This window comes from Zasmidium cellare (genome assembly GCF_010093935.1).
Source record: "Zasmidium cellare ATCC 36951 unplaced genomic scaffold M409scaffold_44, whole genome shotgun sequence".
Taxonomy (NCBI): domain Eukaryota; kingdom Fungi; phylum Ascomycota; class Dothideomycetes; order Mycosphaerellales; family Mycosphaerellaceae; genus Zasmidium; species Zasmidium cellare.
The window spans coordinates 166,416-194,317 of record NW_022986988.1 but is presented as its reverse complement, the minus strand read 5'-3'; the positions used below and the strand labels follow the sequence as shown (position 1 = coordinate 194,317).

At 54.6% G+C, this 27,902-nt stretch overlaps 10 protein-coding genes across 10 annotated transcripts; 4 read left to right on the top strand and 6 right to left on the bottom strand.

Annotated features, from left to right (window-relative positions):
- Positions 1 to 154: 154 nt before the first annotated feature.
- Positions 155 to 2,296, top strand: M409DRAFT_70072 (uncharacterized protein; the record flags this gene model as incomplete). The annotated part of the gene is made up of 6 exons (XM_033818559.1): positions 155 to 427; positions 490 to 596; positions 650 to 1,054; positions 1,118 to 1,683; positions 1,749 to 1,765; positions 1,829 to 2,296. 6 exons carry the CDS (start codon positions 155 to 157, stop codon positions 2,294 to 2,296), a joined length of 1,836 nt encoding a protein of 611 aa, XP_033661882.1.
- Positions 2,297 to 2,661: 365 nt separating this feature from the next.
- Positions 2,662 to 3,940, bottom strand: M409DRAFT_70071 (uncharacterized protein; the record flags this gene model as incomplete). The annotated part of the gene is made up of 5 exons (XM_033818558.1): positions 2,662 to 2,864; positions 2,918 to 3,602; positions 3,694 to 3,757; positions 3,814 to 3,863; positions 3,929 to 3,940. The coding sequence occupies 5 exons, from the start codon at positions 3,938 to 3,940 to the stop codon at positions 2,662 to 2,664; spliced, it is 1,014 nt and encodes a 337-aa protein (XP_033661881.1).
- A 3,386-nt stretch (positions 3,941 to 7,326) lies between these two features.
- M409DRAFT_70070 (uncharacterized protein) lies at positions 7,327 to 9,048 on the bottom strand (the record flags this gene model as incomplete). The annotated part of the gene is made up of 3 exons (XM_033818557.1): positions 7,327 to 8,246; positions 8,301 to 8,825; positions 8,880 to 9,048. The coding sequence occupies 3 exons, from the start codon at positions 9,046 to 9,048 to the stop codon at positions 7,327 to 7,329; spliced, it is 1,614 nt and encodes a 537-aa protein (XP_033661880.1).
- A 517-nt stretch (positions 9,049 to 9,565) lies between these two features.
- Positions 9,566 to 10,695, top strand: M409DRAFT_28597 (carbohydrate esterase family 4 protein; the record flags this gene model as incomplete). Its single annotated transcript, XM_033809107.1, has 3 exons — positions 9,566 to 10,011; positions 10,078 to 10,327; positions 10,387 to 10,695. The coding sequence occupies 3 exons, from the start codon at positions 9,566 to 9,568 to the stop codon at positions 10,693 to 10,695; spliced, it is 1,005 nt and encodes a 334-aa protein (XP_033661879.1).
- A 303-nt stretch (positions 10,696 to 10,998) lies between these two features.
- M409DRAFT_59514 (uncharacterized protein) lies at positions 10,999 to 11,811 on the bottom strand (the record flags this gene model as incomplete). Its single annotated transcript, XM_033814215.1, has 3 exons — positions 10,999 to 11,088; positions 11,180 to 11,373; positions 11,541 to 11,811. The coding sequence occupies 3 exons, from the start codon at positions 11,809 to 11,811 to the stop codon at positions 10,999 to 11,001; spliced, it is 555 nt and encodes a 184-aa protein (XP_033661878.1).
- A 6,608-nt stretch (positions 11,812 to 18,419) lies between these two features.
- M409DRAFT_70067 (uncharacterized protein) lies at positions 18,420 to 19,726 on the top strand (the record flags this gene model as incomplete). The annotated part of the gene is made up of 2 exons (XM_033818556.1): positions 18,420 to 18,753; positions 18,822 to 19,726. 2 exons carry the CDS (start codon positions 18,420 to 18,422, stop codon positions 19,724 to 19,726), a joined length of 1,239 nt encoding a protein of 412 aa, XP_033661877.1.
- A 206-nt stretch (positions 19,727 to 19,932) lies between these two features.
- M409DRAFT_59511 (uncharacterized protein) lies at positions 19,933 to 20,853 on the bottom strand (the record flags this gene model as incomplete). Its single annotated transcript, XM_033814214.1, has 1 exon — positions 19,933 to 20,853. The coding sequence occupies one exon, from the start codon at positions 20,851 to 20,853 to the stop codon at positions 19,933 to 19,935; it is 921 nt and encodes a 306-aa protein (XP_033661876.1).
- A 569-nt stretch (positions 20,854 to 21,422) lies between these two features.
- Positions 21,423 to 22,636, top strand: M409DRAFT_70065 (uncharacterized protein; the record flags this gene model as incomplete). Its single annotated transcript, XM_033818555.1, has 3 exons — positions 21,423 to 21,515; positions 21,576 to 22,383; positions 22,434 to 22,636. 3 exons carry the CDS (start codon positions 21,423 to 21,425, stop codon positions 22,634 to 22,636), a joined length of 1,104 nt encoding a protein of 367 aa, XP_033661875.1.
- Positions 22,637 to 23,177: 541 nt separating this feature from the next.
- Positions 23,178 to 24,410, bottom strand: M409DRAFT_28591 (uncharacterized protein; the record flags this gene model as incomplete). The annotated part of the gene is made up of 2 exons (XM_033809106.1): positions 23,178 to 23,993; positions 24,048 to 24,410. 2 exons carry the CDS (start codon positions 24,408 to 24,410, stop codon positions 23,178 to 23,180), a joined length of 1,179 nt encoding a protein of 392 aa, XP_033661874.1.
- A 759-nt stretch (positions 24,411 to 25,169) lies between these two features.
- On the bottom strand, positions 25,170 to 27,399 carry M409DRAFT_28590 (uncharacterized protein; the record flags this gene model as incomplete). Its single annotated transcript, XM_033809105.1, has 4 exons — positions 25,170 to 26,583; positions 26,633 to 27,117; positions 27,172 to 27,255; positions 27,325 to 27,399. 4 exons carry the CDS (start codon positions 27,397 to 27,399, stop codon positions 25,170 to 25,172), a joined length of 2,058 nt encoding a protein of 685 aa, XP_033661873.1.
- Between the last annotated feature and the right edge of the window lie 503 nt (positions 27,400 to 27,902).

Sequence of the window (27,902 nt, the reverse complement as noted above, 5' to 3'; positions counted from 1 at the left end):
AATTGGCCTGCCGTAGCTGCTCCAGTAGCAAGCAGAATCTGGTAGGCAAGCTGCAGTGTCACGTCTGTGACATATAGCAGTAGGCAGGTACACGAATCTCTTCTTGCAATCGTCTACTCTCTCCTGTATCGTTCATATTAATCTGCCGACTCCAATGGCGTCTCTCATGCGAGCTGCGGCCGTGTGCCTCACGCTCTCGACAGCTGCATTCGCCCAATTCGTCCCAGCACCCACCGATCTGAAGAAGAGCAAGGGATTTCTCAATCTGCCCGTGCGCTGGAAAGAGGTGCCAGAGGGGACTTGCGAGCTCACGCCGGGCGTCAAGTCGTATAGTGGATATGTGGATGTGGCTCCGAGTCAGAGCATTTTCTTTTGGTTCTTTGAGGCACGCGAGAAGAACCCTGAGGATGCGGAGCTTACTGTTTGGGTATGTGTTGGATATGGTATGGCAGGATTGGAGCTTTGAAGTTGACATGTGGCTGCGTACAGATCAATGGCGGTCCAGGTTCTTCGTCCATGATCGGCCTGTTTCAAGAGCTGGGACCTTGCTATGTGGATGCGGACGGCAAAGTCGTTAACAACCCATACGCTTGGAAGTAAGACATGCCCCAAACCAGGCAATAACCACACACTGACAACAGCGTTGCAGCAATGTCTCGAACATGCTCTTCATAGACCATCCAGCACAAGTCGGCTTCTCGTACTCGAACCCAGTCCCAGCATACACATCCCAAGCGGGTTCAATCATCCAGCTCCCAAGCGCAGAGTGCCCCGAATACGCGGCGGACAAGGACTGTGGCACATATTCCTACCCCAACGAAACAAATACAGCCAACGATACGATCAGCGCCGCTCCCAGCATGTGGAAGACGCTGCAAGGGTTCATGGGTGCTTTCCCCCAATACTCGCGAAACGACTTCAACTTCGCGACTGAGTCGTACGGTGGACACTACGCACCACTTTTCAATCAGTACATCGAATCGCAGAACGATTTGATCAAGAGCGGCAAACTTCACGGTGCGAAATATATCGACTTGAAGACGGTGCTGATTGGGTGACTTGAGACATGAAAACGTGCCAACAGAGCATGGGAGTATGCAATGCTAACGACATACAGCAACGGCTGGTATGATCCTCTAATCCAGTACCAAGCCTACTACAACTACACGGTCTATCCGGGCAATACATACGACTACTCGCCCTACAACAAGAGCACGCAAGAGATGGTCTACAACAGCATGTACGGCAAGGGAAACTGCTACGACCAGACGGTGGACTGCAACACGCGGGGGATCAACGAGATCTGTGCGGCAGCCGACACCTTCTGCGCCAATGAAGTCGAGTCGAGTGAGTTTGAAAGAAGAGCCCATGAGTTTTCGACGAGCAAAGACACGATTGCTAACGAGAAGTCATCAGTCCTGGACACCGTGACCGGCCGAGACGAATACGACATCCGCGAACTGACGCCCGATCCCTTCCCCTACAACTTCTACGTCGACTATCTGAATACGCCAGAACTGCAAAAAGCTATCGGGGCATTCGTCAACTACTCCGACTCCAGCAGCACCGTGGGGAGCGCTTTCGGAAGCACAGGCGACGATGATCGTGAGGAAGGGACCATTGAAGCGGTGCGGAAGCTCGTGGCCAAGGGCGTGTATGTGGTGGAATATAACGGCGATGCTGGTGAGATACAATACACTTTCCCCCTTTCTTCGATGAGGGTTCATGATGCTTACGCCCCTCGAAAGATTACAACTGCAACTGGGTTCGTACCAATCCTCCCCTTCCCTCCCCAACCCCCCAAACTAACCCTCTCCTCCCACCACAGCTCGGCAACGAACTCGTCGCCACCTCCCACGCCACCCCAGGCTACTCCCACGCCGGCTACACCAACCTAACCACCAGCGACTCCCCGCACACCATCCACGGCCAAGTCAAACAAGCCGCCAACTTCGCCTTCGTCCGCATCTACGAATCCGGCCACGAAGTCCCCTTCTACCAACCCCTCGCCGCCCTCGAACTCTTCGACCGCGCCATCCACGGGAAGGATATCGCGACGGGGAAAGTGGACATTGTGAAAGGGTGTGGGTATTTGACGAAAGGGACTGTGAGGAGTGAGTATCGGGAGGGGAATGCCATGATTCAGACGAAGGTGTTGAAGGATGATGCGATCTATAATACGACCACGAATGGGCCGGATCTATCCGCCAAGAAGAAGAGATCTAGTGGGAGGCGAAGGAGTGAACGGCGGAGGAAGCCGGCTTTGAGGAGTTTGTTGGAGGGCAGTGGTCGTTAAGCGGAGCGGACATGTTCGGCCTTTGAGATGTGATCGAGATCGAGATCGTAGCGACGATAACGGGATGAAGAATGTCCATGAAGACATGACGACAGTATGAACGTGATTCGTAGCACATCATGAAGTACGACATTTCTTCAATCAAGAAAAAGACTACTCATTGCTAGCCTGTATTTTGCATCATGATCCATTTTGATCCATGGATTAACCCCAATGCCTATGAAACCCTTAAAAGGAGAATTCATAATGCATCAAGTGACTCCTCGCTCGCTTGTCTGCTTGCTTCTGTTGGTCCGTAGTCTAGGTGTGCCCTATTTCTGCTTACAACACAACATCTTCTCAAGTCACGACGTTTCACAACACATTTAAGCGTTGCCGTCGACCTTGGCGATGTAGGCGAGGAGGTCGAGGACACGGCGGGAGTAGCCCCACTCGTTGTCGTACCACGAGACGAGCTTGACGAAGTTGTTGTTGAGCGAGATACCGGCCTTGCCGTCGACGATGGAGCTGTGGGGGTTGCCGTTCAAGTCGCTGGAGACGATGTCGTCGTCGGTGTAGTCGAGGATGCCTGGGATGAGTTAGCAAACATTTCGATCTCGCGTATTATGGTATTGTTCTCACCCTTGAGCTCGCCGGCGGCGGCATCCTTAAGGGCCTGGGTGATCTCCTCGTAGCTGGCGCCCTTCTCGATACGGCAAGTAAGGTCGACAACGGAGACGTTGGAGGTTGGCACACGCATGGACATGCCGGTGAGCTTGCCGTTCAGGTCTGGAATGACCTTGCCGACAGCCTTGGCGGCACCGGTGGAGGATGGGATGATGTTCTGGGCCGCGGTACGGCCTCCACGCCAGTCCTTGCCGGATGGACCGTCGACGGTCTTCTGGGTGGCGGTGTAGGAGTGGATGGTGGTCATGAGACCCTCAATCATGGTGAACTTCTCGTGGATGACCTTGGCGAGAGGGGCCAAGCAGTTGGTCGTGCACGAGGCGTTGGAGATGACTGGAATGTCGGAGGTGTAGGTCTTGTTGTTGACACCCATGACGAACATTGGGGCGTCGGCAGATGGGGCAGAGATGACGACCTTCTTTGCGCCGCCCTTCAAGTGAGCGGAGGCCTTCTCGGTGGTGGTGAAGACACCGGTCGACTCGACAATGTAGTCGGCGCCAACCTCGGACCAGGGGATGTTGGCTGGGTCTCTCTCGGTGTAGAAGCGGACAGTCTTGCCATTGACCTTCAGGTCCTTGCCGTCGACCTCGATCTTGCCATCGAAGACACCGTGGGTGGAGTCGTACTTGAGCATGTAGGCCTGGGAGGGATGTGGTCAGAACAGCTTCCACGAGCTTCACCGTAGCCAGCAGGCTTCTGTGCGAAGTCTATGCTTGCCAATGCCGACTTACAGCGTAGTGAGGCTCAATGAAGGGGTCGTTGCAAGCAACAACCTGAACGTCATCGTGGAGCACGCTACCCGGCGTCAGTCATTCTGTTGTCCATCCATCACTTCTCTTGCTTCGACTCACGCATTGCGGAAGACGATGCGGCCAATACGACCGAAACCGTTGATTCCGACCTGGAGTTGTGGTGTGAGTATGTCTCTTTCTCCTCGAGCGGTGTACTGCTTGGCTTGTGACACACCTTGACGACCATGTTTGCGGCTGGGATGTGGTTTTGGAGCTGTTGTGATGATCAGTGAGGTGCTGGCGGATGGTGTACGTGCTCGTGCGTACTGTGAGGTTCTGGGGGAGATGTCAGTTGGGTGAGGAGCAGTTTGTTTTGGAGACGATAGCAGCGAGAAAATGTTGAAGGGTGGGGTCGGTCTGTCTGGCGGGGCACGATGGGAGATTGCTGGCTGACCTTTAAGGTTTAGGTGAAGCTATGACGACGGCGAGACCTCACCTGTTCGTCCGTCTGCTGCTGTTCGAAAGTCTTGCGGTATGTACAAGTCACCCTCGGGCGCATCGCGCAGGCAGGCCATGCCGCTTCCATTATATACCGTCCATGTCAATGGCCCCAAAGGCCGGTCGCGGACCTTTACCCGCACTGCCCCGGCTCACATGTACCCCTCCACGCGAACTGAGCCAACGTCTCCGTGAACGCCCGCCTGACCCTGTTTCTCCCGCGTGATGCGCGATATGGATGTCTACATAGTCGCGGAGAACCCCTTGGCGCCGTTGCAGACCTCATCTCCTCAAAGACACCTCTTCTGAAGCTGCTACAGTCGAATATCATCTTTTGCTTGTCCGTCTCTGACTGGGATTTGCCCAGATTCGGACCGTTTACGGCTCTTCCGAAACCGCTGGGACCTCCATTACGAAGAAAGCGGTCAGTCGCCAGGCCAAGCCTCAACGGAACCCGTCAACATGATGACCGAGACGATATAATACGTCGGCTCTCTGCGGTGTGCGATGCGAGGCGCCACCAAGGTGACTGTCTGGTGATTGACGCACGTCACGGGTGTGGGAGAAGGGCATCCGTCCGCCACCTTCGCATTTCTCATAACTGCCTATTCGGGAATAGCCATCTACTTCATGCAGCCATCGCCATCAAGGCAACTAGAATTCGTGCGGCCTTTTTTTTTCTTGTTATGGAGCTTTCTCTTGTGTGAGTCACTTGTCATTTTCTGTAATCATTTCTGTGATAGCCACTTTCTTATTCTACCTGCGGATGAAGGTTGATCCAAGTTGCCCTTGGAGGCTTCGTGTCGCAGGCGAACTGCTGATCTTTTTGCCAAAACGCCCCAAAATTCCCATCAGCTTCGGTCTCTGGCATCAGTGCTTGCGGCGGGTGGTATCTGATGAAAGCACGGTATGATGTCGGTAATGAACTCTCATCTCTCGACACTTCCCGAAGAACCAACCCGACCGGCAAACTCTTCCTGCCAGCACCCTTTCCGGACGCCTAACAGACGCCCCCTTCAACGCAAGCTGTTCCTACGACCCAAGTCACCATCAGCAACCCGCCGCTCCCCATCACCTTCCACCTGACCTGGATGAAGGTAAACACACTTCGAGCTCCGACAACTCAGTCCAAACCGACACCAGACGGATTCGCAATAGCGGTTCTTGTCATTGCAAGGCTTGCACTTGACATGTCCCGTGCACCAATCTCCTCTCTGCCAGCAGCTGCGGCAGACGGGAATCTGCTTGTCACGAACTACTCGGTCCGAAGACAGCGACCGAGCCCGCTTGAGTGGCAGGATGGATTCTTGCAAGTTCCTCAGGCTCCGTTTGCGCAGGGTGTCGCGGCGTGGGTCTCGTGGGTCGAAAAAGCGGCCGCGGACGTTTCTGCCGTGCTTTGGCAGGGCTGCGTTCATCGAGAAGGTCTTGCCGCTCGGTGGCGGGGCCCCAGATAAGTCCTTGGCCATTGCGGTCCCTTGACGCTCTATGTTGTTGCTCCGGACCTTGTAACCTTTCTGGACATGCATCTCCGCGGCTCCCTCGTCTTGAAGTGTGTTTCCGAAGGACGATGGACGCCCATCCCTCAACTGGAACGCCTGCATGTTGAAACCAGTCTTCTTAGGTTCGGTCTTTGACTGGCGATGTCCAATCCTGGCCGGGGCATCGGTCTCAGAGACGTAGTCTTCAAGCTCATCATCTTGGTAGGGGCGATTCTTCCGAGTAGAGGAAGCATCCTCGTGAATCCCCTTATCTCCATCCTCCTCCTCATTCGCATATCCAGGTCGTCTTGGTAAATTTGCCACCAACGACAGCTGCCACACATGCTTGCGCAGACTGTGCGCCTCGATGTTCGTCTCCCCCTCTCGAGGAGGGTACTTGCACATCTCTCTGCAGCTTGCCCCGAAGTCCTTCTCCTTGTAGTGCTCATCCGGACCGAACTTCTCTTTGGCGTCTCGATGTGGGTTGATGACGAAGGGCGGCATCTGGATGCGAGGCTTTGCGGGAGTCTTTGCTGCTGCATCTGCTTTCTCCATGCCTGGACCGACCCTGGTCGAGGCTAAGTCTTTCTTGCGCACGAAGGAGGGGAGAGCACGAGGAGCCGGCTTCCCTTTTGTTGCCTCGTTTGCCTCCGGCTTCTTGCCCTTGTTCACGGAAGGTAAGGCAGCACCGTACGCCGTGTCGCAAACTTCAGAAGCCGTGCGGCGTTTTATGGTGGTGTCGGTCTTCTCGACAATCGCCGTCGACCGCTTGACTTGGGACTTGTTGTGTTCTTCCTTGAGCTTCGCCTTCTCTCCAGCGTGCTTTGCCAGTTGCTTTGTGGGTGACGAGGCCTTGGTGTTGGCCTCCTCGATAGACTTGGACAGACTCAAAGCGACAGCATTGAAGTTGCGCTCCTGACGGTTCAGTTTGATGATCTCGGCATCCTCCTTGAAATTCGTCAGAGTACGGCTGCAAACGGTAGGGTGCTTGGAGAACTCACCTCTGCTTTGCCCTTGCTCTGATCGTCGACATGTCTCTTGATGTGAACACTCAGAGCTCTGATTGCTTCTGGCAGGTTCGGCGGTGCCTGCACTGTTGGCGTTGGCGGCCCTTTGAGACGTCTGTCTCTCTCCTCGCCTTCGCCCTTTCGCTTCATCTTCGCTGGACGCTCCCTCTCCATCGCAGGGGTGCGAAGGTGAGACGAATTGCAAGTGTGTGTCGGGGCAAGACAGTGTTCCAGTGAGTGCAGACTGCAGCTCGCTTTGCGGATTTCAAGCGGAATTCAGGCGGTCGTTGCGAGGGCCAACGCCAAGCCGCACGTGAAAGCCGAACTGAAAGCGACTGCCACAACAGGAAGGAGCGACAAGCGCGACTTCGCGAAGAAACGGGCAGTCTCTCGACAGAATGTACACATTTCGCATGAAGTGTGAAAATCAGAGCTAAGCCTCTGATGCAACCATTGCTCGGCATCGTGCATTGCAGCTGTGGCTATCCGTAAAACGCAGAACACCTGGAACCGTGCCAAGGGAAAGTGCAGACATACATGTATGCATGCTGGGTATTTCGCAACTGGAACATACTCAGTGAGATCTCAAGGACTTAGACCCACCTACAGCATCCGACTCATGACGCGACGCTCGCTGTGGATTCTATCCTTCACAGCATCTTCCAATCATTCCCCCTTTCCCACGCAAACCCCACCCGATAAACCATCTCCTCATCCCACCACTTCCCAATAACCTGCATCCCCACCGGCAACTTAACGCCCTCCTTCCCGACCGCAGGCCCCTCAGTCGGCGGCAACATCCCAATCGGCATCGCCAGCACCGGATGACCGGTCTGGTTGAACTGGCACGTATTGCTCACGAGACCAACCTGCTTCTTAATCTGCTCCAGCGGCGTGGCGTCCTTCTCGGCGTGTGTGGTGGCGACGTAAGGGAGGGTAGGTGTGATGAGGACGTCGAAGTCTTGCAGGACGGCGTCGTAGGAGTCGCGGAGTTTGCGGGAGAGGTTCGTGGCTTTGCCTTGGAGTGAGGGGTATTGCTTCTCGGCGTAGGCGCCGTTGAGGTAGATGTTTTTGGAGGCGACGTAGGCTTTGTCCCAGTTCTCTTGCTTGCGGATGGCGTCCAGGAAGAGGTGGTTGAGTTCGTGCATGGCGTGGCCGCGGCGGCCGTTGTAGCCGTTCATCTTGGTGAGATAGCCGCCGACTTTGGAGACGCCTGTCCAGATATTGGAGCCTTTGGTGTGCATTGGGATTGAGACCTCGGTGACTGTGGCACCCAGTTTGCGGAAACCTTCTGCGGCGGAGAGGAAGCACTCCTTGACTCTTGGGTCGAGCACGGGGATATCGAGCGATTCTGAGATGATGCCGATCTTGAGGCCACAGAGGCTGTCTGCATTCTGGAGGGAGTTGAGACTATCGAAGTACTTCGGAAGAGCTGAAGATTTGCCTGCAGCGAAGCTCCTGTCGTCGATGTTGTCTGAGCCGGCGATGGCTTGGAGAAGTAGGGCGTTATCGAGAATGGTTCTGGTCATTGGACCCAGGTGATCGTTTGTCGCTTCGTTGCTACCACATCCTATTATTTTTATGATCAGCACATGTCGGTTCGCATCTGGGTGGAACTTCATACCTGTATAAGGGATCAACCCAAACGTCGGCTTCAGTCCAACAACACCACTATTCGTGCTGGGAATCCGGACTGAACCTCCCTGATCTGCCCCAATACTCAGATCGATTTCACCCAGAGCAACCAGCACTCCACTTCCACTACTGCTGCCTCCCGCACTATACCCCTTCGCGTACGGATTCTCAACAATACCCGTGCCGGCAGAATGACTCGTTGCCGAATGGCACAAGTTCTCGCAAACCGTCTTGCCCAGGATATGCCCACCAGCTTCCAAGATTCGTGTTGTGACTGTAGCATCCATATTCGGCGTGAAGCCTGTTACAAACTCGGTACCCATGAGCATAGGGACGTCTTTCACGCTGATCATGTCTTTCAATGCTACTGTCTTGCCGGCGAGAATGCCGCTGTTGGACTTGGTATCTTCGATACTACATCGCCATGCCCAGGCTCCATGTGTATTTTCGGACTCGGAGATTTGCTTGACGTCGTTTCGAGGGAAGCGTTCGAGGTCGACGGGTGGGATGTAGTCTGCTCGGCTGGTCAACCACTTTCCTCAGTTTCCTCTCCACTGTTGGTACCAACCTTCCATCTCCATCACCTCTCGTGCACTCTCATCAAAGACTGCGAGCAGCTTCCTGTAATCTTCCTTCTCTTCATCCTTGATCGAAACACCCAAGCTCTTACAGACTTCATCCAGAACTTCCGTGGTCACGGCAGTGCCTGCTTTCGGGTCAACAGAGAAGACAGACATCGTTTCAGCTCTTTCAATGCAACAAAAACAGATCAACGAGAGCAGCTGAAGAACAATAGTCAGCTACGCATCCAGAAGCAATCCGACCTCTCGGACAATGCACCTCTCCGGCGCGGAGGCATTACGACGCCCGTGGTCGTCGAGCACGCCCATTACGGTTTCGGACAGCTTGGCCGCTATCGATACTTCATCTGCAGGTACCAGGCGGCTTATCACTGCTTCGCCTAAGATGACTTGCCGATGGATGGGTGAGAGCGCGAATGAGGTGAGGTACGAGCTGGAGGCTTTGGCCGACGCCCGCCAAGCTTCTCCCGAGATAGGCAGGAAGGTGGAAGCAGTCTTCTTACGACAATCATCATGGCTATCGATAGCCGTAGGAATTATAGCTCTCGCCTTATAGAGCTATTGTAGACATCTACATTGGCAAGGTAAAGTCTAACGTCGAAATACCTCCCTCTCCTTGACTATCCCTCACTGCCCTTCTCGCCCTCATCTCCAAGAAAGAACAAACATCAACATGGTCCACATCGAAGAACAATACCAACTCCCCCGCGACTTCGAAGGCTACGGCCCCAGCCCACCCTCAGCAGAATGGCCCCAGGGCGCCCGCATCGCCATCTCCTTCGTCCTCAACTACGAAGAAGGCGGCGAGCGCTCCATCCTCGAAGGCGACGCCCACAGCGAACCCTACCTGTGGGAGAAAGGCTCTTCCGGAGGCTATAAATACGGCGCGCGCTACCTCAACGCCGAGCAGGATTTCGAGTATGGCTCGCGGGTGGGCGTGTGGAGGCTGATGCGGTTGTTCGAGGAGTTCGGGTGGCGGATTACGATCTATGCGGTGGCGAGGGCGATGCAGTTGAATCCGGAGTTTGGGAGGTGGTGCAAGGAGAAGGGGCATGAGATTGCGAATCATGGGTTGCGGTGGTTGGATTTTTGGGATTTGGATTTGGAGAAGGATAAGCAGTATGTTATTCATCCTCCCTTTCTGCAATCTTAATACGATCCATGGCTTTACTCACGGTGTCTCAGGTATGTCAAAGACTCCCAGAACCTCCTCCACGAAGTTACGGGCGAGTTCCCCGTGGGCGTCTACTTTGGCCGGAGCACGCCCAATACTCCCGGTATGCTCCCCTTGATCTTCAAGGAGATGAACAAGGACCAAGGCACGCCGAAGCTGCTCTACAGCTCAGAGTGCTACAACGACGATGTGCCGTACTGGGTCGATTTGCCGTACGAGAAGGACTTGCCGGATGAGGAGAAGGAGGGCATGTTGTTGATTGTGAGTTTTAGACATCTTTCCACCTGAGTGATATCGATATGTCGCTTACACATTCACAGCCGTATAACTACGATTGCAATGACGGCAAGTTTCACATGGCACCAGGTTTCACGTCTAGTAGTGGACAGCTCTATGAGCAGTACCTGAAGAGCACATTCGATATGCTGTATCGCGAAGGCGGCAAGATGATGAACATTCCTCTGCATAGCCGTATCACGGGCAAGGCGGGTAGAGCAGAGGCCTTGAGGAACTTCATGCTGTATGTCTCGCAAAAGGAAGGAGTTTGGGTGACGACGCGTAAGGACATTGCTCTGCACTACAGAAGCAAGTTCCCGTATAAGCCCGGGTCGAGGAGAGGCGGCAAGTAGATAGATAGGCGACGGATGAGAAAAATTGAAGCACTCTTGATTGAGTTTGGATTGTTTGCTTTGCCATGAACGCTCCTTTATACAGTTGGGCAGAATGCATCTTGGAAAGTGGTAAGTTACATGCCGTTCCTCTCCTGCTCCCCTTTTTGCCGCTGCCGCCGTCTTCCGATCTACAGTCAAACGCAAGGAAATCGCTCAATCGGCGTGCAAATGGCACGTTGCGTAGAGCTTGCGATAACTGCTCTACAAAGCTCGAGTATACAACACCACCGTCTATGTTCGCTATCGTTGAAGCGGGATGCTCTACTCCTTGGGCTTGGGACCGCTCTGGACGGCACCTGGTCCCTTGTAGTCCTCGCCGCCGACGAAGCTGATGGGCTCGATCTTGTTCTCCTGTAGTGACAGGTATTAGTGAGATGTCCCAGAACGATGTAACGGCTGAGTGTGCTTCAAACAGCGACAAACCGTATTCCAGATGACTTACCTTCATGTATTCGTTGGTGGCCTCTTGCCATTCCTTGTTCATTGATCGTGGTGGAGGTCGTGCGAAGTAGCGAGTGAAGCCGAAGATAGCGCCAGCTGCGATAACGCCAACCATGGTGTAGAGGAAGACCTTGGTGCCCTCACCGGGAGGAGTCTGGGCGCGAGGGCCGTGTGGGCCGAACGCAATCCAGTAAGCTGTAAATCACAGAACGTCAGCATTGCTTCTCACTTCATGTTACCATTGCGCTGTGCCGGTCTCTTCACTGTTGTCCAAGATATCCGGTGTTTTCCCGGTAGCATCCCCCAACCGACACGTGCCGGCCCAAACACAGCATCGAAACGTCTTTGATTCAATCACGTACCAGCTCTCTTCTCCTGCAGCGTAAGCTCGTTCCAGTCGACCTTCATGCGATCTCTCAGAGCCATCCACAGATCGGCCTGCTCCTGAGGAGGCATGGCCTCCCATCTCTTCTCAATGTTCGCGAGGGTTGGGTTGGAAATAGCGTGCGCGCATCGCACTTGCTGCTGATTTGACTGTTGTTTCCGGGCGAGGGGGGTGAGCGAGGCGGCGGCGGTCCGGGTGGTCTGCACCGTGGCAGGGAGTTGACGGAGGAGAGGAGTCGTCCGGAGCATGGTTGCGGCGTATTATGGGGAGCGGAGAGGGTGGAAGCGGTGCTGATTAAGAGAGGAGTGCCTCAATGGGGTGGTGAGGGCGGCCAGACGGGGTGGTGGAGAGGGTGCGGCCGCGGTTGATAGCGTGTCAATGGATGATGTTGTCAAGTTTCGAGCTGCTCTCTGCAGCTTCGATTTTTGCCAAGCCCTCCCGGCGGAGGCAGGAACTGCGGCCAATCAGCGTCGACCCAACCTAAGCGCAGATTCCCTCGGCTTTCGCTTTCTTCTCTGCCGCTCACCAGACGTCTCCTGACACGACTCCACAATATCTTTTACTATGCGTGTCGGTTCAGCGAGATTGAACATTTTGAACATCATTTGGCGTTCTCCGCGAGCATACTGACATATTGAACGCTTTTCCCACATACGTTTTGCTTCGTCCATGGAGCCTTTCCTTCGACATTGAAGAACTGTTCGAGAAACAATATGGAAACCTGCAAAGTCATGCCAAGGAGTGTGGTGTTTCCTAGAACAAATTCCATGAACGACTCCTCCAGTGGCGGTGGTCCTCTTTACAGCACAATGGCAGCAAATACCGCACAGATGACAGCCATTCAGCGCCTGATAAGCGCTGTGTGCTTCGCAGTCAAACCCTCAACTTGCTGTGCCACCTGCCAGAGCACATATTAGAGCACTCATGCCCCTCACTTTCGTCCTGCCTTCGCTGATCCCACACGCTCTCACTTCAAACAATATCAGGCACTCATAACTTTCCTGTTTCACCCAGCAAGAATGACGCCCTCAAAGACTATAGATCAGGCCTTGCCGGACGAAATTTTGGTTGACATTTTCGGATACCTCGCAGATTCTCCAAACAGCATTGCGGCTTGTCGCACGGTATGCCGCAAGTTCGACGGATGCTCTCGACAGTTCCTCGCTACTCGCCTTTGTTTCTCCAAGCGACGCAAGGACCTCGAGCGAACTTACCGCATCCTGACCCATCCGAACGAACAAGTTCGCCACGGTGTCACCGAGCTTCATTACGACCCGAGCAAGTATCAAGCAGAACACGCTTCAGATCCCGAATACTACAAAGAGGCCTGCGAGAAAAGCGAAAGAAACTTTCATAACGAGCGAGCTATAAGACGAGACAGAGGCCTCCTGGCCATGTGTCGCTCAGTGGTTGCCCAAGTCCCACCCTTAGCATGAGACGACGCGGATTTTCCTGACATGGACTGGGATGATCCGCTCTACCAAGAGATGAGTGGAGCGAACTATGCACTTGCTTCCTACACCGAACATTTCAATGATCAGGAGAGAATTGTTGAGCACAATGCTGATCTACAGTTCCTCCGAGCGATCTTTCGACGATTGAAGAACATTCGTCGCATCGTATTTACTGACTTCCGTGCGCTGGCTGTCGAAGGGGAATCGTATGAAAGACTGTGTTTTCGGGTTTTCGGATCCACACTGGAACCGGTTGGCCTGTCATATTGTCCTGGGTCTTACAGCGAGGATCTGTGTCTAGTCCTGAATGTCGTTGTCGAGATGCAGCACATTCGCGTTAGACAGCTATCGATTGGCGGACATCCATTCGAGTCTTGGGCACTTCGACCGCATGATCTCAGGCGTTCCCTATACTTGTTACCATCTGGAGACGGAAATGTACTGCCATCGCAGGAAGTGGCAGCATTGCCCCTTGATATTACTCGCGCTGGTTCACGCTTTACGAAGGCCTTGATCGGATCAAAGGAACTCATCCTGCCCGTCGCCGTTGCAACAGATCCAGATCCAGGAACGCCGATCGACTTTCGTAGAAGGATGGCGAGGTCTCTTGGACGTGAGGTTCTGCGGAGCTGCACTCAAACGCTGACTCGTCTGTCGCTTACCGCTTTAGACCTGCTCAAACAGTCGGACAAGGGCAGTATCGTTATGACATGGCAAGATGGGATGGAATGTCTCGACGCACTCCTCTTTCCATTGAAATTTGCTTCTCTGAAGCAGCTGGAATTGTGGCACTGGCCATTGCCAGCAGAAGATCGATGCAGAGCCTTCTTGTCAAGTCATACAGCGACTTTGCGAGAGCTACAACTTGAGACATGTGGCTTCGCTGGAGACCCACGTCGTCTTGCTCGCTGGGCTGGGGCCCATTTGCGTCTTCGCAAAGTGCGGATCAGGATGTTCTCTATCGTCGAGAACGCAGACGACGATATTGACGGACAATGGTTTGATCAGCTCGAGCTCGAGACCTTATGGCTTGGGGCAAAACAGATACTTTCTTGAAGGGCGCCTAGAGTCTCTGAGTGTCCCGTTTCTTGCGCACAGAATTCAGAGCGAGGCATCTTGAAGATACCGGTAGCCGCTTCTATTCCGCGACTGTATGCAACAAGTCTACAACACGTGCATTGTCCGCCGTAATATAGAGCATGACCACTTTCTCACAGCATCCCTTTTATTGTTCTCGTTCATGGCCGTGAGTGCTGCCTGACATAGACCAAAGTCTGCGCTGATATAGTACTGTCGACTCATTCACATGAGGTTGAATTACCTTGATATGATTGGACAATCCGGCGATATCGATGAAGTCTGCACCCCACATGCCGTGGCACGTTCGCGTCGATACCAAGGTCCTGCCAGTCTCTAGCTCACCGATGCAGACCTCACCTGCATTCCTCACACCACCTCCATCATTCTTGACATCCGTCCCTAGCAACAATAGTCGCCGCTTGCGACCAACAGAACGACCTCCTGCAACGACCTCACCACCCACGATGCCGGCGTTGGCGTCGATTCACACCGCCAGGGGTGCCGTTGCCGATCCTGTCGCAGAGTTCAGAACATGTTCTGTGCCGCCGTGCCACAGACGCCCCCCGTTTTCAGATCTGTCACAATATGCAAAGCTTCCCGCCCACCATATCCTGGGCGCCTGCATGCAACGAATGCATGCGCAGAGCCAGCCGCGGACTGGCCATAGGCAAGTGTGAATTTCGCATTCGAACCATCCCCTCCCTCTCTGCGACCCCGGTCCCGGTCCCTGTTTCTGCTGCTGTTTCTCGTGTCTTCTTGTGTTGCCGCTTCTTTATTGTCTGCTGCGCGGGTCCTGCGCGTAGCCTTGTCTCTCACTGGTTCTGCATTGTTCTCCTGCTGGTCGCTCTTTCCTTATCGATACGGTGCGCTTCCAAGGGCATGCGCCCTTCAAGAGACAGCGCGGCCCCTGCTCCTACTCTTCTCACAACAATTTCGACTACAGGCACAAGAAATCCAAATCTTTCAAGAGACGGAAGCCATCACACAGACCGTGGATGCCACACTTTCAGCCACCCCACGAGGCATTCACTCATGACAAAAACGAAAGTGCAGACATGCAAACGCCCACTTCCCCCAAAGTCACCAAGACAACAACCACCACCACCACGACCCCGCGTGACGATTCCGAAAATGACTCCGCCAAGCGCCAGATAAATGCACCCACCACCGATTCGACCGACCTCGTCAACACAAAGCCGCGGTCGAGCCTCGCGTCCAGCTTGGCAGCCATGTCTCTGCCACTTCCCGAGGACGTTGAAGAGCTGAAATTGCGCTTCCTGTCCATGTGTTCGACCCTCGTCACTTACTCCGAAGGACGAACCGCGCTCATTAAGAAGAATGAGTGGCTGCAGGCCGACTACGATGGACAGGGCAATGAATTGAGGCAGGCACAACAGAAGAATGTTCAGCTGCAGAAAGACCTCGTCGATACCCAAGTGCGGTCGAAGCAAAGTGACATTAAGCATGAACAGGCGGAGAAAGCACTAAGAGGGGATTGCGCCCGGTTGGAGGAAGAGAAGAGTCAGCTGGACACCGATCTCAAAACAGCCAAGCAGCAAGTCGAGATCAACAAGAACCGCTATGAGCTGGAACTGAGGAAACGAGGCGAGCATTCGAAGAACCTTCAGAAGTTGAACGCTGAGATCAACGAGAAGAACGGCACCATTGACGCTCTTCGCAAAGACGTGACTTCACACAACAAAGCTCGGCAGGAGAAGCAGCGGCGAATTGATGAATTGACGAAGACTGAACAGGAAGCGAAAGCACTGAGAGGGGATTGCACCCGGTTGGAGAAAGAGAAGAGTCGGCTGGAGGCCGATCTCAAGGCAGCCAAGCAGCAGGTCGAGATCAACAAGAACCGCTATGAGCTGGAACTGGGGAGACAAGGCGAGCATTCGAAGAAACTTCAGAAGTTAAACGCTGAGATCAACGAGAAGAACAGCACCATTGACGCTCTTCGCAAAGACGTAACGTCTCACAATCAACTTCGGCAGGACAAGCAGCGACGAATTGATGAATTGACGAAGACATCTGCCCAAACAGACGATCGATTACAGCAGAGCCTCGGCCATCTTCGCCTCGCCATACAAACGGCAAGAACTGCGCAAGCCAACCTCCCCTACGCCCAGCATAGCCTCTTGTCAGAGCAGGATGAGAGTGACGAGTACGCTTTTGCCAACATATTGGCACTTGGTCAAGACGCCTGCCGCGCTGCCAGTGTCCGAGAACAAGCCGTGCGAGCGCAATTCAAACTCTTGCAAGACAAACTCGAGACGAGCGAGAGTGACGTGGCTAGGCTCAAGACCGAAAAAGCACAACTTGATGAAAAGCTCGTTGCAGCGGCCAAATTCGTAGAAACCAGCACCAACTCCGAAAAATCGTTCAGGAACTCGATCAACACAGAGCTGGCCAAGCTGCGTGACGACCAGAAGGAACTCAAGAAGAAGTACGAGACTGCCAGAACCGAAATCACCACTTTGACGAGTCGTTGTGAAGATCTTGGAAATCGGCTGGCCAAAGCGAATATCGAGAACAACTCTCTGAACAAACTCCGTGACGAGCAGAAGGATCTCGAGCAGAAGTCCGAGACCGCGAGAACCCAAGTCACTACTTTGACGAGACGATGTGAAGATCTCAAAGGCCGCTTGGTGAAGGCCGATACCGAGAAAGACGCTCTGACCAAGGAGAAGCAACGTCTGATGGATCGTAATGGCAAGCTTGAAGAACAGAAAGATTCTGCAGAGAGACAGGCAAAGATTCAAACCGCCGGGCTTAAGTCTGAGCTCGACGTCGCCAAGTCGGAGGCTGCAGACGCTGCAAAACAATCGAACGTCCAGCGTCATCCAACGCAGCGGTACACCAGTCTAGACGATGTCGAATTCATTTTCGAGGACAAGCTGTCAATACCGGCAAGAATGCGCGAGATCTACCGAGAGGATTCCAAGCAGCAGGTGGAAATCCGTGTCAATGGCAAGATCTTACCTCATCCTTTCGTCGTACCGGAGAATCGCAAGGCGAACGATGTCGATACTCATCATTTGTCAGATGGCCCACTCGTTGAGGGCAACACTCCCCCAGAAGAGAAGGTCTTCAGCCGCAAGCCATGGGCTCTCACTCCCATCGCATACAATCCGGCCGAGCTGGAAGACATCGTCAAGCCATATAGATATGACCTCTTCAAGCTCCCTTTGGAAGAGGGTCAGGACGACGAGCTTGCGATCATGCCAGAAGAGGCAGTTGAGAAGGGCGATGCGGCCAATTCAATGGTTTTCATGGCAGCTCAACTTCCAGTCGAGGATCCTGCTCGACATCTGTCCATCGGCGCACCTCCCGTACCCGAGTTCATGCAGGGTGCGCACATCGTTCGCACGCGAGAATTAAATGCCGGGCTACCATTTGCAGATGAGCCCACTGTCAGTGAAGATGCCACGAAGAAGTCACCAACGACCTTGAAGGGCGCAGGCATCCAGCGTATCGAGATTCCAAAACTGCAGCCTCAGGTCAACAACTCATCCGCGCCAACTTCATCTGTGCAGGGTTCACCAAGGGACTCTGTCCTGATGACTCCTCGTTCGCCTGGTGAAGGTGACGCACCGCAGCGTAGGCCCCTCAAGCGATTCGCATCTCAAGATACGAATGGCGACCCGGCAACGGATCCCAGATCACCAAAGCGACATGCTCCATCTGACCCCGTACGGCATGCGCCTAAGCAGCCTCGCAACTACGACGCCAGACTCGAGTATCAACAAGATCGCTCAAATCGTGCTCCTCCACCCGGTGGACATAGCAGATCAAGTGGTGGACCCAGGGAGTACGATAGCTACAAGCCCGGACGAGATCCTCGAGGGCGTGATCCAAGAGACAGGGACTATGACCGGGAGAAGGAGAGACAGAGAACCGAGGGATGTTGGCAACGACGGTGGAATGACTAATTGACGACTTGTTTACTATACCCACCATCGCATTGTATGAATAGGCTAAACTTCTTGCAGTGCCTCGTCTATGAAAAAGAGCGGACGTCTCGTCGTCTCCCTTTCAACACGGCAGTTGTTCAACTCCACCCAATATCAAAACGCTCAACAGCGATTGGACAGGATTCGTCTTGTTCCTGCATTAGTCTCTCTGGCAGAGTATTCTTGACGAAGTGCTGCGGGGAACGACGACAGACGACTCCACCAGGTTCGCTTCGATCAAAAGATGCCATGTCCGGGCAATGCTCACTGTCTTGTCGAACTCGTTCCTTACATCCTTCTCGCATGCCCATCAAAGTCCTAATTCTTCACCGACGCTAACACTGCATACACTTCGCCACCGTCGAAACCATGTCCTCGGCATCTGCAGCAGCAGCTCCTCCACGAAACCCTCCCTTCCGGGCCGAACACATCGGCTCCCTCCTCCGACCCGACCACCTCGTCAAGAAACGCTACGAGGTCGCGGCGGGCACCGCCAAACCGGAGGAACTCGTCCCCATCGAACAAGAGGCGATCAAGGAGGTTGTGAAATTGCAGCAGGATTGCGGGATTGAGAGCATCACGAATGGAGAGTATTCGCGGCATCAGTTTTGGGGCACGTTTATGGAGACGTTGAATGGGATGGAGGAGATTAATCTTAGGGAGGGAGGGTATGATCAGAGTATCTTCAGAGCGTACGCACCAGGTTTGTTACATTCTCCTGACCACTCGTTCGATCGAGAGGAATACTGATTGAGGTTATCTCTCTTGCAGATGTGAAATCCTTCATGCACGAAAAAACCATCCCCAACCAAGTCACCGTTGCCACAGGCAAACTCTCGCACACCGGAAAATCCACCTTCCTCCCCGAACTCCAATATCTCCAATCCATCCTCCCCAAAGAAAAACACAAAAACATCAAACTCACCCTCACCTCCCCCTCGTGGTACCACTTCCGCTACGGCCCCGGCAAAGCCTACCTCCCGGGCGTCTACGCCACCGACGACGAATACTTCTCGGACCTCGCGAAAGCGTACCAAACGGAGCTGAAAATTCTGTACGATGCGGGACTCCGAAACGCACAGATCGACGACCCGAACCTGGCGTATTTCTGCTCCGAAGCCATGCTCGCGGGGTGGAGGGAGGACAAAGAGAATTTCCAGACGGCGGACGAGCAATTTGATGCGTATGTCAAGTTTTATAATGCCTGTATTGGGAAGAGGGAGAGGGATTTCCATCTGGGGATTCATCTGTGCAGGGGGAATTATATGGGTTCGAAGCATTTCAGCGAGGGGGCGTATGATCGGATCGCGCGGAAACTTTTCAATGAGCTGGATGTCTCGACATACTACCTGGAGTACGACACGCCCCGGGCGGGCGGGTTCGAGCCGCTGAAGTATCTGCCGGCGGGGAAGAGGGTTGTGTTGGGGGTTGTGACGAGTAAGTTTCCCGAGTTGAAGGATGTGGACGAGATGGTGGGGAGGGTAGAGAAGGCGGTGCGGGTGATTGTGGAGGGGACGGGGAGGAGTCGGGAGCAGGCTTTGGCGCAGTTGAGTGTTAGTCCGCAGTGTGGGTTTGCTAGTCATGCCGAGGGGAATAGTTTGGGTTGGGGGGATATGAAGAGGAAGTTGGAGTTGGTGAGGAGGGTTGCGGAGAGGGTTTGGCCTGGGGAGGCGTGATCGTGTTCATCACTTGTGACTGCAGTAGGGCGTCGTTGGTGGCGGCCAAAGAATGGAGGGTGATGATGTTGTTAACAGCTTCAACAGCGGGAAGAGTTGTGGGGAGATGCGCCTAATGCTCAGGTATGTACAAAAGAAAGCAACGCCAGAAATAATCCCATCGTGCCATCATCGCTCATCCGCCATAATGTATCACATACAGAACTTCAAGGCACAAAAACCAACCTCTCCTTTCCCTTAAACCCCCACTCCGCCTCCACATCCTCCATCCTCACCACCTTCACCGGCCCCTTCTCCTTCAACCTACTCACAATCCCCAACAACTCCGGCAAACTCCTCGCAAAATCCCCCATCTGCCAACTCCCCGGCCCGGACCCCCTTATCGTAATATCCTTCGACCTCAACAAGGCCCCCGGGAGATTGATCTCTTGCACGCCCGACACGGCGCCGATGTGGACGTATTGCACGGGTTTGGGCGTCTTGAGCGAGGAGAAGAGGTGCAGGGCCAAAGGGCCGTAGATGTAATCCAGCACTCCGTCGACGTCGTCGAGGTGGGTGAAGTCTGTCTCAGAGACATTTTCAGGGATCAGGATTTTTTCGTCTAGGGGGAGGGTGTCTAGCGAGGCTTGGGATCTCGCCGCGCCGATGACTTTCTTCGCGCCGAGGGATCGCGCTATGGAGATTGCTATCCGGCCGGAGGCGGAAGTCGCGCCGAGGATCAGGACCGTGAAGTCCTTGGGGAGGTCCTTCGTGCGGCCTTTGAAGGTCATCCAGCTCGACATGGCCGGGTTGATGGAGCTGGCGAGTTGGACGGGGTCGGTTTCGTCGGGGAGTTCGTAGACGCTGGTTTTGGGGAGGTTCACGTATTCGCGGAGGACGCCGGTACCGAAGGTCCAGAAGTATACGAGTTTGTTGTCGGTCGTGCGGTGGCCTACGCCGTCGATGCCGGGGATGTGGGGGAGGGAGCCCGAGGAGTAGTGTTTTCCTGAGGCTCGCGAGCGGACGACGTTGTGGATACCGACTGCAGAGACTTTGATTTGGACTTCGTCGGCGGTCGGTTGGGGGAGGTCTGGGACTTGGATGTATTTGGGTGCTGCACCCCAGGTGTCGATTTGTGCTTGGTACATGGTTGCGAGGCTGTCGTGGGAATGGTGTATGTCGTCGTGGGAACTCCTTTCAACTGTGGATGGAAAAGACTTTACTTGCGATCTCAGCATCTCCTTATATCTCTCGACCTCCTCCAGACTTCACAGCTAGAATTCGGGTGGCTTTCTCATCACCATAGTTCATTGGACGTTGACGTAGCCCGAATAATTGCTTCGGGCCCGAAATCTCGGATGAGCTCGAAACCCTGAATCTCGATCGGCAATTGCGGACGAAGGAGGCGAAGATGCCGACCTCACGTCGTGTCTCTTCTGCTCCTCTATTGCCATCACCCTAGTCATTTGAGATTAACGGGGATCGGAGCATTCAGGTCGCTCAATTACAATGGCTACCTTGTGATCTGGCTAGGCTCGTGTATGAGATATCCATCTAATCACAATTGCACAGCACAGCCATTCCCATCTGTGCCATTCTATCGCCGCGTATGAGCTGCACCTTGAGCTGCCATATCTGGACATCCTCAGACCTTCATGTTGCTTAGCTAGCCACTATGGAACAAGTCAATGGGACGAACGGGGCGATCAAAGATCTGATGATCACGTCAGCCGAGATTGTGTTACCATCGAAAGACATTGCAAGAGAAGCAGAATTCTGGGACGACCTCGGCTTTCGAATGGACCAGATCGTTCGTATAAGTGGACTCTGCTCGAATGCTGAAAGACTCACTAACGTATCGTGACCTCAGTATCCTGCTGATGACCCTCAAATTGCAGCTCTGTCAGGGCACGGCCTACACTTACGGCTCGATAAGACGATCACCACCGCCCCGGGCACTGTGCGTCTGCTCTGTCGAGGAAAGCCAGATCGAGACTCTCTTGTGTCTCCATCAGGCACCCGTGTCGAATTCGTCTCTGCAAGCATCCAATTTCCACGGCCTCCCACCCAACACGCCTTTGCCACCCGTCGCCTCAAAGACAACGCTCCCTGGGTCATCGGTCGAGCAGGCATGCACTACCGCGATCTCATCCCCTCACGATTAGGAGGCGCCATCATCGCATCTCACATCCGCATTCCAGACGCAGGACCCGTACCCGACAAAGTCCACTACCACGAGGTGGGATTCCAGCTCATCTTCTGCATAAGTGGCTGGGTCCGTCTCGTCTACGAAGACCAAGGCCCGCCTTTCATCCTAGCAGCAGGCGACTGCGTGATCCAGCCACCTCAGATTCGCCATCGGGTCCTGGAGTCCTCGGAGAATCTGCAGGTCGTGGAGGTCGGTGTGCCGGCGGAGCATTTGACTACGATGGATTATGAGATGGAGCTGCCGACTTCGACCCATCGACCGGATAGGGAGTGGGAGGGTCAAAGGTTCGTGCACAGTCTAGCCAGAGACGCTGTTTGGAGGCCATGGCGTATACCGGGCTTCGAAGCTCGCGACACGGGTATTGGGAAGGGTACGCGAGGTGTGGCATCCGTGCAGGTCGCTCGTCCTGTTGCTGGCAACCACGGATCTCGTGTGATAACGAGCCATGACTCTGATATTCTTCTCACTTGTAAGGCGGTATACCGCGTTGATGTTATTCGCTGCTAACCATTTACGCAGTCGTCCTCGCTGGATCATGCACCTTGCACAGCGAAGACGGGGCTGATCATAAGCTGACCGAAGGGGATGCCTACACACTCCCGCCTGGTAATAAGAGCTGGCTGGCGGATCTGTCTGATGACCTTAACCTGCTGGAGGTGTCACTCCCTGCGGACTTCCAGACGACTGTGCACCCTCAACAATCTCCATCGGAGACCTCGTAGGAACGCAATTTGTGAGATTCTGGCAGCAGCAGATGGAAGCCACTTTACCATCCTCGCTGATACTACTCGAATGTTGCGCCACCCCCTTTTGCCAGGACTTGGCTATCCGTGCTTTCGCTGACGTTACGGTAACTCGAGGTCCACTGCCACCACCGACGCAGCGTCCGCGAGTAGGCCCTATGGAGGCTTTGGGGTGTCCTGTACCAGACTGAGGCGGACGCAGCTAAGGTGTACGAGCGATCGGCAACTTGATATACTCCATGATATATACTCCACGATGTCCTGTCAATGAGTGGTGTTCGCGAATGAGCTTTGTTATGGGGATCGAAGAACAAAAGATATCGGATGAGTGGTAAATCCCCCAGATGGAGAAGGGCAAGACGGCGATGCCGACCTCATCAAAATTTTGCTCGGTGTTCTTTGTCGCTTTGAACTTGAAATTCGATTCGATTCGAACCTGACGCAGGTCCCGTTTTGATAGGACATGCATTCGTCACCCTTCATACTTACCCCTGCCATGCCGAGCAGTCTTCCCCTTGCTCTACTCGTCCATGATCTCTTTCTTGATGAGAGTCTGCTCCACGTCCTCTTCCTTCAAACCTACTTCTGCACCTGGATCCGGCTTGATGGCCTTCCTAGCCGACCGTCTGAGTTTCATGCCTCCATCCCCTCTCGACACTGCCATGTCTGGCGAGACTTCCTCCTCAATACCAGTCGTGGCTGAACTATCCTCCATCTTCACGGCCTTTCTCTTCTTTCCGCCGTGCGCTTCATCGCAGCTGTCCGGTGGTCTCTCAGAGCGACTTGAAGGTGGCGATTTCTTCAATTCCTCGCCTTGCTCTTCCGACGTGTTCACCTTGGGCTGGACATTCGACAATCCTTGATCCTTCGGCACCTTGTTCTTTTTAAGATGGCTTGGCTGTGTGCTTTTTGGCAGGGTGCTCTTTGCTTGGGAAAAAGCTGGCAAAGTGGCCTGCGTTGAGGGAGCTGAAGGTGGATACGGCGCCGTATGAATCGAAGGGGCCTGGTACGTAGGGTGAGGCGGGTGCGTAGGATGATGTGGGTACATCGCATGAGGCGGATACATCTGTTGTGGTTCAAAATTGAACCGTGGAAAAGTCGGATCGCCATGTTTGATGATAGTCAGTTGCTGGCGGCCATGGAATTGCCAGTTCTGTCCACGCGGCACTTGTATGAAGGCGATCGCGGGTGCAGGCTGCCGAGCAGGTGCGCTCTCTTGTGGCGAAGCGAGAGGAGCCGTGAGCGGACCACTATGGAACGAGAAGCCAGAGGCATTCGAATCAAGAGTCTGTGGCTTCCACCACGCCTGCAGTAGTCTGTACTCATGACTCAAAGCCTACAACCTCCATCAGTCCTTGCACCAAGTGAATCTCAACGGCAAACAACTCACCTGCCAGGACGCATGGATAACCTTCTCCGCCGCCTCCTGCTTCAAGAAGACAACTTCTGCCATGAAGTTGGGCTGTTGCCCCCACAGCCGACAATTCACCACGGCGCCGAAATGGCTCAGGAAACCCTCGACTTCTTCGGCCTTGATTCTCACCGGTATGTTTGTGACGACGACTGCGAACGGTGGTTGGCGGGTGATCGGTGGTTGATGATGAGTCCTGTACGGGTCGTTTGCGCGCTCACTGCGAATGGCATGAGTGAGTCTCGCGCTCAAGTCGCTCAACTCGTTTGCCCACAAGCCGGGTGCTTGAGGGGCGATGTAGGCAAGCCTCGCAATAAGGCCGTCTACCGACTGATCAGCCATCGAGGTGCATGTGTGGTGATGTGGCTGCTGTAGTTGAAAGCATCTTCAAGGTGTTGTTGCAGCGGCAAAGAGGTCTTGCGTTCCTGTTGTGCGACCTGACAGGTCGCTTTTAGGTTTCGACTAGCAGCGGACCAGCCCCGCTTGGGAAGGAACAGCAAGGGGAAGGCATGTGAATGCCAACTTTATCTATCTCAAGGTGGAGCTTCATTGAACCACGAGCAATCAAGAGAAAAGTGTGGAACATCGGTAGAGCCATTGAAACACCACATTAATTAGAGTACTCTCGGAAAACACAAAAGACACTAACTGATTACGCATTAAACACCATCTGCACCGCACCACGAGATGTCCGATAGCCTTCACCTCCATCTGCACCATCCATGATCGATTACCCTTTTGTGTTTTTTGCTTTGAGTGTCAACAATCGAAAAAGAAATCATCGCCAAAAGGGAAATTGCTAAGATGCAAGCAGTAGTGCAAGAAGTTCGACCAGACCATCTCTTGCTGCTCGAGTAAGAAGAACAAGACCTGCCAAGATGTCGTCGAGCAATCTTGGGTAGTGATGCCCTTCGCCTGTCCAATAGCGAGGATAAGTGGTATCCTTTCCCGAGCGTAGCTTTGGCGTAGAAAGCGAGCAGAACAAGCATGCATGCAGCAGCGTAGATCAGAGCAGAGCGTATGGCGGTGAAGCTGTGACATGAAAGTCGTGATCATTGCGATGTTGACCAAATGCCGCCGCCATGAAGAATGAGCTTTTGCTTAGCGGAATCCGCCACCGAAGCCACCACGACCCATGTATGGGCCATCTGGTGGGAAAGAGCGGGTGAAGTTGGAGCCGAAACGGTCGCCTCCGTAGCCGCTGTTGCCACGGCTGAGAGACATGCCAGCTGGTGGGCCTGGGCGAGTGGCGACAGCAGGGTTGCTGCAGAGCATGGCGACGCGAGAGCCGTACTTGGAGCCGCGCAGAGAGACCATGTGCTTGCGAATATGCGTAGCCACGACTTCGCGGCGCTGAGGGTCGCCGTTGGTAAGAATGTACTGGATGAGATAGTTGCCGAACTGGTCGCCGGCAATGTCGATGAGTGGCATGCGAGGACGATCTGGGCGGGCTTCGCACACGCGATCGAGGTAGCGGTCGAGGAACTCGGTGCCGCCCATCTTGAGGCACTTCTCGACGACCTTGGAAGCAAATTGGTCCATGCTGTACTCAGTCGAGTAGCGGATGACGTGGTCCGTGGCACGGGTGCGATCTGGGATGGAGCCATGCTCGCAGATGTGCTGGATGCACCAGTTGCCGAACTGGCCATGGGCGACAGTGTCGATGCTGGCCAGGACCTCGTTGATGCATGGGCGCTTGTCTTCCTCGAGACAGTTCTCGAAGATGTTCTGGACGACGAGACTGCCGGTCTCGCCGAGGGCGACCTCATGCCACATGCCGCGAAGAGCCTCGTTGACGTACTTCATGATTTGGGGTGGTGAGTCGCTCCAGCGAAGCTCAAAGAGCTTCTGCCAGACGTGGCAGGCGTAGCGGTGGATGACCGTCTCTGGGATACGACGAAGCAGCTCGTGCACCATGATGGCCTTGTACTCTTCAGGCACGGCATCGAATGCCTTCTGGACGACGTGACAGCCGAAAGCATCCATGCTGAGGTTGAGAGTGTTGCCGCGAATAGCCTGGGCGATAGCGATGACTTGCTCTGGAGTGCCATGCTCAAAGCAGCGCTGGATGAGGAAGTTGCCAAAGCGGTTGATCATGAGTGGGTACGCCTGGTCGATGATGGCTTGCACGATCTCGAACTTCTGCTCGGCAGTGCCGCACTTGAGCTTCTGTTGCAGGAAGATGGATGCCTGCTGGTCGTTGCTGCAGACGATCTTGTCGACGATGTACTTCCAGTTGCAGCTCATGTTGCGGTCGAGGAGGCGACGGTAGTTGAGAGGCTCGGTGGTGTTGAGGTAGGTGGGTGGTGCTTGCTGCGTGGACCACTGGCCACGACCGACACCGAACTCGGCGGCAGTTGGTGACAGCTTCGTGCCGATGGGGGCTTGTTGAGTGTGGCCGTTGCCATTTGGCAGGGTGTAGGGAGCTTGGTAGCCGTTGGAGGAGAACTTGGAGCGGCCGGCATAGCCGTTCTGGCCATGCTGGAAGCCGTGCATGCCTTGCATGGAGTCGTATCTATCGGAGGTCAGTCAAGGAGTATGGCACAAGAGGATGGCACACTTACGGTTGCTGTGGCACGTTGAAGCTGCTACGCTCAAGGGGTGTGGCAGTGCGTGAGTAAGGGTTTGGCTGGGCGAGAGCACCAGCACCTGGCATCATGTTGTGGCCGGTGATGTTGGCAGCGAGATGCTGAGCAGCTGGGAATGGCGAGCCGATGGCCTCCTCCATGGTGTGCTGGGCGAGGCGAGACTGCGTGATCTGCAGGTCCATCTGGGCCATGCGCTCCTTGGCAGCATCGAGCTCCTTCTTCAAACGGAGGACCTCTGCGGCGTCAGGGCGACCGTCAGACGTGGTGTCCTCGGCTGGTGGGTTGCCGCCGTAGGGGTCGGTGACGTCGGAGTCGTTGCTGCGGTTCTCGTTGAGGCCGTCCTCGAAGCTGCGCTGCTTCTTGTCGAAGCGACCCTGCTGTGCGGTGAGTTTGGCGAGGAGCTGGTCGACTGGAGTCGCCTCGGGCTTCTCAGTCTTGTCGATGTTCTCCATGGTGCGCTTCTGGGTGTCAGTGTTGTAAGAATAGGGCGGCGGCAGTGTGTGGTGGTGACTGACGGATGGATGTGGGCCCATGCGATTGACAAATTTGGAAGTTGTCAGAGGCAGCGGGACAGCGCTGGCAGTGCGCTTCAAGCCGAACTATTTGAGGCGCAAACAGAGTCAGTTAAAGTTTCGGCAAAACGTCGGGGGCGAGTGAATTGGACCAACCTGCGCCTGCTCGTTCTCGTCGTAGATGGCGAATGAGGCCGCGGCCTTCTTGGATGGCGAACCGGTCCACTCCATACTGATGCAGCGAAAAGGTGTGCGGGTGGCTACAGCGAACTCGAGGGAGAGTGGTGAAGAGAGGGGACAAGCAGATGGTGGCGTCGTCGGTGATATGATGCCGAGATCTTGCACAGATGGCGCGGCGGTGGCGGAGTGGGGATGTCGATGTCGATGTCGATGAGAGCGTGGAGGACGAGGATGAGAGATCGCGGAGGAGGACGTCGCGGTGGCGTCACCTGATCGATCGTGGAAGGCGAGGGTCTGCGCTTGCCGTGGGCAAAGGGCGGTCGGTGATGTCGAGAGCGATGCGGAAGGCGCGAAGTCGTTGTCGGTGTCAGCAGGGAGGTGGCAGTCGCAGAGGAGCTGCGAGGCTTTTGTAGTTGGCGGCAGTCGCGAATGGTCAGTGCGGCCCATTCACTCGCGACATTCAATTGTTGACGGCGCCAGGACAATAGGAAGAAACGCGGCAATGACGATGACAATAGGACACAACGATCTCGCAGAACATTCGAGTGCAGCGG